This window comes from Arachis ipaensis, chromosome B05 (genome assembly GCF_000816755.2).
Source record: "Arachis ipaensis cultivar K30076 chromosome B05, Araip1.1, whole genome shotgun sequence".
In the NCBI taxonomy this organism is placed as follows: domain Eukaryota; kingdom Viridiplantae; phylum Streptophyta; class Magnoliopsida; order Fabales; family Fabaceae; genus Arachis; species Arachis ipaensis.
Genome location: NC_029789.2, coordinates 11,802,802 through 11,813,334, shown reverse-complemented (window position 1 = coordinate 11,813,334; position 10,533 = coordinate 11,802,802). Strand labels below are relative to the sequence as shown.

General features: G+C 36.4%; 2 protein-coding genes across 2 annotated transcripts; one reads left to right on the top strand and one right to left on the bottom strand.

Annotated features, from left to right (window-relative positions):
• LOC107642922 (3-epi-6-deoxocathasterone 23-monooxygenase) lies at positions 2,796-5,902 on the top strand (the record flags this gene model as incomplete). The annotated part of the gene is given in 9 exon segments (XM_016346430.2): positions 2,796-2,987; positions 3,935-4,259; positions 4,343-4,492; positions 4,564-4,824; positions 4,898-4,996; positions 5,061-5,139; positions 5,219-5,325; positions 5,399-5,526; positions 5,609-5,902. Coding segments are annotated over 9 exon segments (1,432 nt in total), but the record flags the coding sequence as incomplete, so codon positions are not given.
• Positions 8,631-10,154, bottom strand: LOC107641700 (ribosomal RNA small subunit methyltransferase, mitochondrial). The gene is made up of 2 exons (XM_016345170.2): positions 9,731-10,154; positions 8,631-9,615 (listed from the first exon to the last, which is right to left on the bottom strand). The coding sequence occupies exons 1-2, from the start codon at positions 10,097-10,099 to the stop codon at positions 8,926-8,928; spliced, it is 1,059 nt and encodes a 352-aa protein (XP_016200656.1). The 5' UTR covers positions 10,100-10,154; the 3' UTR covers positions 8,631-8,925.

The window sequence follows — 10,533 nt, the reverse complement described above, 5'->3', positions numbered from 1 at the left end:
TTAACAGATAATATGTTGGTACCCTATACTTTTCCTTAATAAAATTAGACAAATTGACCCTTATAACCAGTTGACAATCTTACATGTCAGGTAAAATATGATGTGTCAATGTCAAGTGACACAGGTGTCAACTCCAAATGAATAACCACTCCCTCTTCTTCCTCCTCTCCCTCTCCCTCTTCTTTTTCCTCTTCTTCAGACTCATTATCATTACTATCTACTTCCACAATCTTAAAACTCTTCACGTATCAACCTTAACAAAATTATAAAGCTAGTAATCCATATATCATTAATAAGATTTGGGACAACTGGAAGACCTCAGCGAAGAGCTTGAATGCCTCACCAGATGCCACATGGGAACTCTTGTAACGCTTGCAAAGGACGAGGCATGGATAAATGACTCTGGACATAGTACCAATTAGGAAAGGGGGAGTTGTTAGCGGCGGCGCGAAGGACAGCGAAGATCTTGGTGACGTCGAGAAGATTGATGGTGATCGAGATGATAGTGACTAGCAAAGAGAAAGGAGAAGAATAGGAGGAAGAAAAAGGGAGGAGGAGGAGAAGAGAAGAGGATATTTTTTATTTATATTTTTTTTGTGACTCTTATTTTTTGCAGGGGAAAGATTTTTAGTCCTTGTAACTATTTGGAGTTGACACCTGGTACATACCCAACCTGCTGCCAGGGGTCAATTTGTCTAATTTTATTAATAGGTGGGAGCCAGGTTGAGGTTTAAGAATGAGTAAGGTGCGAAATCACGAAAAAAAAGTCAGAGACTGAACAAANTTTTAAGTAACATAATATTTTTATTAATTTTTAATTTAATTTGTTTTAAACTAAATCAATTGAGTTTCAAATTCATCCTAAACCCTAAATATTAAAATTTATTAATTTTTAATTCAATTTGTTTTAAACTAAATCAATCAGTTTCAAATTCATCCTAAACCCTAAATATTAAAAAAGTAATATAGGAAAGAATGGAGTGTATATATGTTGACAAGTGAGTGAGGGTTGAGGAAGCATGTGGAAGGAACATGGTTTTTGGCCCACCACGAACCTAAATAGGCATCATCATGGGGTTTGAAGTCTAAGCAAAAAATTAAGGTCTATTACAAGATGTATGCCCGTATGTTTATAAATTGTTGATTGATTTATTATTTGATATGAAATATGGAGGAGAAAATAGGATATGTATAATGATTGGTGTAGGCTAAAGTGAGAGTAGTTGAAAGGGATCTGAAGCAGTTTTGAAGCATTGAAAGCCTTCATAAAAGCAAGGCAAGCTATGCATTATTGAACAGTGCACAGTGGTCCTGTCTCGTAAAGAAAGCCAAGGCCTTCAAAGACAGACGAGAGAGCAGTATAGTGTGTGTAGATAACTGTGTAGCAACAGAAGAAGGATGAAGACAAGACGTTCCAATTGAAGGGCCATCAACATTCATCAATGCACCGCACCCCTTCCCCTCTTCCCTCACGTGCCACACACCCAAAACGTTCTATTGTAGAACATGTAATTTTAATCACAAATGTGAAATACTACTAACATTCAGAATTCAGATTGATCGTCTCCCATGTCAATATTTCAGAGTAACGTAACACTTTCTACGTGTCACAATGGGACAGGTCCCTTTAGCAAGTTTTTCAACTCTTTGGAAAGTCCACCTACGGTCGTAATTACCATTCTTTTGTGTTAATGAGTTTCGTAGCCGCCCCCAATCCCCATTCAAGTTGTACACGGCCGACACCTTCTCATTATCATAAACCAACATTCATGCACATTTTCAACCGTCTTATTTTATCTTTATAGCAAAACAACAAGCTTATCTCAACCTATTTCATTCTTCTAGTTTAATTTCATAACTGTACTTTAGGGTTTATCGTTATTATTAAAAATCAAATTGCTTTTGTTATTCGGCAAGGGATAATTTGGAAGAAATATATTACTATTTTATTGGTTATCAACTTGGTCAATGTATATTGGATAGCTGTCAAGTTGAGGTCCAAAGATTATTTCTTGGTATGTACTACACTTAGAGCAGTACGTATAGCCTAGGATGATTATGGTATTCTATTGAGTTTATTATACGTCACAAGATTGAACCAAATTAACCAAGTAATTAACTAAGTCATGACTTAAAGCTCCATACTTAAAAGTGAAGAGAAACAAAAATATGGGAAGGACAAGCGTGGGTGGGCTTCGAGATTTGGGTTTCTTACATTTCTAAATAGAGTGAAGACAAAATAATAATGGAGCATGGCGAATTAGGTGAACCCAATACTGGTCATCTCATCTCATATTAAATGCCAAACAAATATTATTTATATGTATATTTTTATAAAACATATATTAAACATGAGAGGAATAAAAAGGAAAATAAAATAAAAAATTAATAATTAATTAATAATTACAGATTACAAAATTTGTTGATACCTAGCACCACTGTATTTTTATTGGGACTAAAATAGTTGGGTTACTCTCTTTCACTTGTTTAGTAAGCTTTGTTTCTAGATATATAGTATTTAGATATAGATGATAGATATCCAATCCATCTCCTTCGTGTCTATCGTCTCTCGTTTACATGATATATATATGAGTCTCTTCACTCCAAAACAAGAAAAAGGTTTCTCCCTTAATCACCTCACTTTCTGTTTCCCTCCCTACCTATTCATTTTCCTTTCTTTCATCTAACACCTGCATGAACCCAAAACCGCCACGAGTCACTGCTTATGACTTGGTGGTTGGTATATATAACCAACAAGACATGGCATGGATTATTGTGACGGGGGTAATAATCAGCTTCATCACGAGTCTTTGTTGGTGGCTTCTCCGTGAAAATAACAAGAAGAAGAAGAAGAAGAAGGTGAGAAGGGGGAAGGTTCCAGAAGGGCGGTGGGGTTGGCCTATAATCGGAGAGACCCTTGATTTCATTGCCTCTGGCTACACTTCTCAACCGCAACCTCTCACCTTCTTGGAAAAGCGCAAGTCCATGTAAGTACTCATTCTTTGCATGCGCATCATCATCATCATTATTATTTCCATTCTCATCATGCTTCTTTTTCATTAGGGCAATAATAATGACATGCATGCTCCGCCAATATTATATACTATTAATTAATGCACATACAAGTGTGATTATTATTCCCACCACAAAAAACTTTAGTCAATTCTCAATTTTCGATGGAGAAAAGCAAAGTATTTATTGTATGTGAAATTGTGATGAGTCATAGTCATATTTTATTTGGAATAATATAATATGTATTCAGGATAACTAAAAAATTGAAAACCGCTAAAAGATTTCGTTATCCATCATACCAATATCTTTCTCCTCTATATGTGAAGGCCCAGTTTATTTTTGAAAATGATATGACTATGGTCCTTTCCATTCACCATTCCCATGTGTTGCTCACAATAATTTTGTCTTCCTGGTCCACACTCATGTACTATATCTAGTTATCTACTATAATAATAATAACGCACATACACTAGCTACTAACACTAATTATAGCTTAACTAGAAAAATTAAGCAGATTCAGTTTTTTTTTTCTTTAATTAATAACTTGTGGAGTTTATTTAATTCTAGTTTTTATTATAATTTGCGTGGCGAGGGAGAAAGACAAAGGTGAGTTCAGTTGTAGAGTTGTACGTTTTACCCTATGAAAAGTACTGAAAAGACGAAACGAGAGAATTAATGAGTGTACTATAGCTTTACAACGATGAAGGATGGATCCTTTCAAGTTTCAATAATTAAGGTTTTTCTTGCTATAAAGAAAAAGAAGCTAGCTAGCTAGCTTTAGGTATAGCCTATAATTGAGGCATCACTAGTTCCAAAATGGGACCGATGCAAAGTTAGGTCAAGGAATTAATGAAGCAAGCTAATTAATTAAAACATTTAAATATTTTTAATTAAGATAGAAAGGAAATTGAAATGTTTGTAGGTATGGGAATGTGTTCAAGACGAGCATATTGGGAAGCAGTGTGATAGTGTCGACGGAGGTGGAGGTGAACAAGGTGGTTCTGATGAACCAAGGGAACATGTTCGTCCCTGCTTATCCCAAATCAATAAGGGAACTCATGGGGGAACACTCCATACTCAACATGAACGGCACCCTCCACAGGAAGATGCATGCACTCATCGGAGGCTTCCTCCGATCCCCGCAGCTCAAGGCTCGAATCACCACTGACATTGAACGCGCTGTCAAACAATGCTTGGCCACTTGGACCTCGCACCAATCAATATACGTTCAAGATCAAGTCAAAATGGTATACTATATCTATATATACATACATAAATCAATTAATTAATTACTCTTTTTGATGAGTGTATGTATGTATGTATATGTCAGATTACGTTTAGTGTATTGGTTAAAGTTTTGATGAGCGTTGGTGCTGGTGAAGAGCTCAAGTTGTTGAAGAAAGAATTTGAAGAGTTCATCAAAGGGTTAATTTGCTTGCCCCTCAAGTTTCCAGGAACAAGGCTATACAAATCCTTGAAGGTTTATTATTAATTATTTAATTTACTTGGAATTGGTTTAGTTTGAATGATGAGATGCATGCATGCATGCAGGCGAAAGAAAGAATGGTGAAGATTGTGAAGAGGATAATAGAGGAGAGGAAAAAGAAGAAGAAGGAAAAATGTAGTAATGAAGAGGAGAAGGATGTGGTGGACGTGGTGTTAGGGAATGAGTGGAATCCGGAGCTGACGTTGGAAATGATGAGCTCGAACATAATAGAGATGATGATACCTGGTGAAGAGACCCTTCCTACTGCCATGACCATCGCTCTCTTCTTCCTTTCTAACTCCCCTCTTGCTCTTTCCAAACTCCGAGTAAGCCTCACTTTTTTACTCTAATTAAAGTTTGGTTTATATGTCTGATTTGGATTTGTTTTGTTATTACTAGGAGGAGAACATGCAACTGAAGAGGCAGAAGAGTAGTAGTCCTAACTCTTCAGATGAATATGCATGGACTGATTACATGTCACTGCAATTTACTCAGAATGTGAGTGTCTAACTCTATCTGCAATTTACATGTAGTTTAATCTTACTATTTTGCTTTCTATAAGGTCATAAGTGAAACTCTTAGAATGGCCAATATTGTCAACGGCATTTGGAGAAAAGCAGTCAAAGACGTAGAAATTAAAGGTGAGTTGTTTCGTTGTGCATGTATAACAAACTTACTTATCTATACTAATTAATTCTCTTTGGCTATATAATTCATCAGGGTACTTAATTCCTAAGGGATGGTGTGTTATGGCATCACTTACCTCTGTTCACTTAGACTCCAACAACTATGAAAACCCCTTTAAGTTTGATCCATGGAGATGGGAGGTAACAACTATATATGAAAACGTATCTATCATGATTATTTCATATATAATTCATAATCACATAAAACTTGCAGAAAATTGGAGCTGCGGCTAGTAACAACTGTTTTACCCCATTTGGCGGTGGACAGAGATTATGCCCTGGGTTAGAACTCTCTAGGCTAGAGCTTTCTATTTTCCTTCACCATCTTGTCACTACTTACAGGTAAATAGTATATGAACTTTTCTTTTTTTAAAGGAAAATAATGATTTTGCGATTTCATTCTGTAATCTTTTCTTTCAAGCAGATGGGTAGCTGAGACAGATGAAATAATATACTTTCCAACCGTCAAGATGAAAAGAAAGCTGCCAATTAGTGTAGAACCCATTAATGCATGATTGAATTAGATTATAAATAAATCCCAGTAGTGTACAGAGGGATATTTATTTTAACATGGGGAATAAAATAAGAATTGAAGGAAGACAATGGGAAATGTTTTTATGTATTCACTTCTTCTTGTACATCAAGTCCATAGACATCTCTTTATAATGGAATGGAATGGAATTTCAATGTTTATCCAATAAGAAAAGAATTTGTGTTCGTTCTGGGTAGAAGACATAATGAATACAAATAATATATCTTATAACAAAAAGGGACATTTCAAGAACTGAAATGTTTAGTAATGAAAAAGTATTAGCCACATTTTTTTAATTTGTTTTGTTTAACATTCATTAATTGTTGCTAGAATTAATAAATGTTAAATAAGATAAATTTGGACTGTTTTAGCTGATTTTTTATTATTTCTTTGCGCATTATTGAGAAAACGATTTATCATTTATGCATGCATGTATTCTTTGATTTATTTTGCTAGCTTTACAGGCATTTATTTAGTTCTAGTGTCGCATCATCTTGCGGGGGAGAGAGCTGCCTTTGGGCCCTCCTTCTATCTTGGTACTAGTACTGAATGCAAGCAAGTGGGATGATTAAATAGCTATAATCATACCTTGTCTTCTATCAATTAAAATTTTCTCTACTTGGTTGTTCTTTGAAATTTTCATTGTACTTTAAATTCATCTTTTAGATTTTAATTAACCAAATTTAGACTTTTAAATTTCGATTTGTGACTAGTATTTAGTCTCTGAATTTATCTCCATCAATGAGTTGAGTTGGCACATTAAGTTGATCGAGCGACGGTAATCGCAACAGAGGTTGCTTAGAATGGCAACACGAAGAGAAAGTAATAGTCGAGTGATTTGCGCAAGAATGATTTCTCCTGTAAAAACTAAAAAGATGTAGTTTAATTCGTGAATTTACACAACCATAAAATGATATCATTTCATATCATGGCAAGTTGGCAACCTAATGTGTCAATTTAGCTCATTGTTAATGAAGTAAACTCTGAACTAATGCGAGTTACCAATCGAAATTTAAGAATCCAAATTGAGTTAATTGAAAATTTATGAGTTAATCTAAGACATGATACAAATTTCAGAAGTGATTTTGAGTGTTAACTCATATCTGCTGTGGGTTTTGCGTTGCTTTCGGCCCCATGCCGTGAAATTAGCTCGAGCTCTGCTACAGGCTACTAAAACTTTTCAATATTCAATACCATAAAAAAAAAAAATCTTCAATATTAGCGCAAAGTGAAGATGCTCCGCTTATGCATGCAGCTTAAACTATTTTATACCTATGGGAATTAGGGACTATTATCGCCGAGAAAGTTGGTCATCTTCCAAATTTAATTGATCTACATTTGTGTATTTTTGACAAATCAATATCAAGAATAATTCATAATAGCAACTGACGATTAAAATATTCAAGCAATTGAAGAATTTACCTAGATCATCCAAAGTTGGTTGAATGGACATATTTGCCAAATTATTTCGTAGAGCATCAACCTCTTCAGGAGTTAAAAACGGCGGTGAATCTTCCAATATCCAATTCGAATGCTCATCAAATGTATCAAGACAAATTGGATCATAGCTTTGCTTTCTCATTAGATTCCTATGTTATCAAGTTATGTAATTACTAAACTAAAGATTAAATTTTAATGAACAATACTTTTTAAAATTAGATAAATAATTATAGAAGATACCTTTGTTGTAGCCTCAAGTTATAATGAACGAAAACAAGAACATTAAGCTTTTGGTGTTCTAACCGATTCCTCTTCTTTGTGTGGATGTGTTCAAAAATACTCCAATTTCGCTCACAACCAGAAGAACTACAAGTTTGACTTAAAACACGAATGGCTAACTTTTGTAAATTTGGTGCTCCAGTTCCATAAGATTCTCACCATTGGTCTTAAAATCAAAAGAGGCAATGCATTACAAATAGCTTTTCTAAATAAATTAACGAATAAAGAAAGATAAAACCAAATAAAATATTTATCTGGCATCACTGTGCTTCGTTCACGCAGTGCAGATTGTCTTCCAAAATCATCTTCAGTATTAGAATATATTCTCTTCTCACTTGTCAACTTAGTATTCAATTCTGGATCATCATATGAATATTTCTCAATTACATCTAGTAGGCCAGAAGTGGTTTGCATATGTTTTTCAAATTCAGCAGCATTGAATCGAAAAGCAGGGTTTAACCAATAGCCAGCAGCATGAAGATTTCTTTTAAGTTGTGAATCCCAACGAGTATCCAAAATCTTCAAGTAAGGCTCCACAATCTTCTTTCTTCGTCGAAACCTCTTCACCATCTCTTCTCTAGCCATATTAAAAGCTTGATAAAGAAAACCCATTGCAGCTTTATCTTCACTATCCACAATACGAAGCACACGAACTATCCACCGGGTCAATTACAAGTCCAGTTCAACATATGGCTCGGCCCAGACAAGTGACCGGGTGACTGGGTTTCCAGTCGAACCGGCCGGGTCGAGCCGGGTCTGATAACTATGTTTTAAAGACAAAAAAATTATCATTTTCAAATTTATAAACACTAAAATTTTTATAATTTTAAATATCTAATAAACATAACTATTAACCAAGATTTTTGAAGTAAAATCATAGAATGGCGGTCTTGCTGGGTAACCCCCGCGCTGTCAAAACCCGCCAAAACTCTGGGTTAGGCGATGCAAGTTAAACTGGCAGTCTTAAATTTATAGTTCAGTCCGCCTCTTTTGGCGAGTTACGATCCGGCAGATTTTGGCCCATTTGCCACCCCTAGTTGCTGCATACACAAAACGGAATTTGAATCCCAAAATTTACTTAAGTGAACTGGTGAATTAACCCCGATATTAGTGACTAATTTTAAATTTTAATATACGTCTGAGAATTAAATTTAGGGGTATGAACAGCAAAATTTGCATGTTATCTCTCACTTTGTTAGGAACTTTCACATGCTTCATCATAAACACACAGAAGCTTATAAAGAAGAAACTATTAGTATTTGTTAAGCTTTACAATAAATTATGCAAGGCCTACAATAAACATAGCGAATCGTTATAAACAAAATAACTCTGCATGAATTTGTTACCCAGTTTCAGGCTTTCACTAATGCAAAAATTCAAAGGTTTTAATATCATCAAGACCTTCACATTGATTTCAATATGAATCTCTTTTTCTTTTCTTTATATATGTAAGGCCTGCATTCCATGGAGCAGTTGCTAACCAGGGGGCACTAGCCATCATCTTCATCAAATCTATCTTCATTAGAGTTCTTGCGACAGTCATGAAAATATATGCCAGCTCCATTGAACAATGAGAGCAAATGCAGCAATTCCTCAATAGAAAGTTTGGAAGGCCGTTTGTCTTCATACCCTCCCGTTTTAAGCACCCCAATAATCTTTTCCTTAAAAGACCTCCGAGACCCCCCTTCATCCTCATCATCCTCATCATCTTCTTCTTCTTCAGCAAAACCAGACACATTGGACAGTTTGGACAAGCTTAAAAGTTTGGACTTTTGCTTAAAGGTGGCCCCAAGTGTCTTGTTCTTCCTGCTAAAACAAGTCCTGGTGAAGGCCCTCCACTCATGCATATCCACATCTGGAACCTGATCTTTGGGGCGGATTATGACAACAGAGGAATCAACTTTGGGGCATGGCAGAAAGTCCCTCTTGCTAACATCCATGACAAACTCCACGTCAGCCACAAGCTTCACGTTCACCGCCAATCGGTTGAACTCAGAATCACCGGGATTAGCCAGTAACCTTCCAGCAAACTCCTTCTGAAGCAGAAGAGTTGCACTCCTAAATGGGCTTGCCCCATACACCAGTTTCATCAGAAGAGGTGACGAAATCCCATAAGGAATGTTCGCCACCACGAGATCAAAGTGTGGGAATCGTATTCGCAACGCATCTTTTTGTATAACCTGAAACCCCCAAGGAGAAAAATAAAAACTTTCGTTGAGGCATTTCATCGAACACGTGGATGACTAAAAGAAGTAACGTTAGAAAACTTTTACAGTTAGGTAGTTAGTTAGTTACGTTGAGCTTGTGGCGGAGGCCGTGTTGTAGGACGCGCTTCTCGAGTACATGTACCATGCGATCGTCGATCTCGACGGCGACGACCCTGTGGGCGGCTTCTAGAAGCTTGAGGGTGAGGTTGCCGGTGCCGGGTCCTATCTCGAGGACAGTGTCAGTGGGATTGATAGCGGACCTCCGAACGATGGTGTCGAGAATTCGAGGGTTGACGAGAATGTGTTGACCTCTGCTCTTGTAGAAACGAAAGCTCTCTTCTTTTTCACTATTGCCACCGCCACCATTGTTGACATCGTGGTGGTGGAGTTGCCGCGGTGACAGTTTTTGTAGACTATAGGGGATTAACCCAAGGACGCGCCTTGGGGCTCCAAGCATGGTCAGGTACCATTGCTTGCTTCTTCGCGACGTTGGACATAGATCTTCTCTTGATTGGGCCGTATTGAAGTCCAAACAATCTTATTCAAGCCCATATAGTTTTCCTCTTTGTATCTGGGCCCAAACAAATACCTTTCTCCTTTTTCTTTATCCAAATGCAAAAATAGTTTGTTCTCTTATGTTCTTGGAGATGTAATAGGATTATTATTGTCAAATGTATATTTGTAATCATTCAATAAACTAATAAGTCAGCGTACCATATTTGATAGCATCAGCAAGTAGTGAGAGTGAATTGGATAAAAGGCATACGTACTCATTATTATGTATAAATATTGTGGGACACAAGCAGGGTTGAGTAGTTGAAGATGATGGCAAATTAGATTGGAGCCATATACTTTGTCAGTTTGTCTATTCATGAATGGGGGGACAACTGG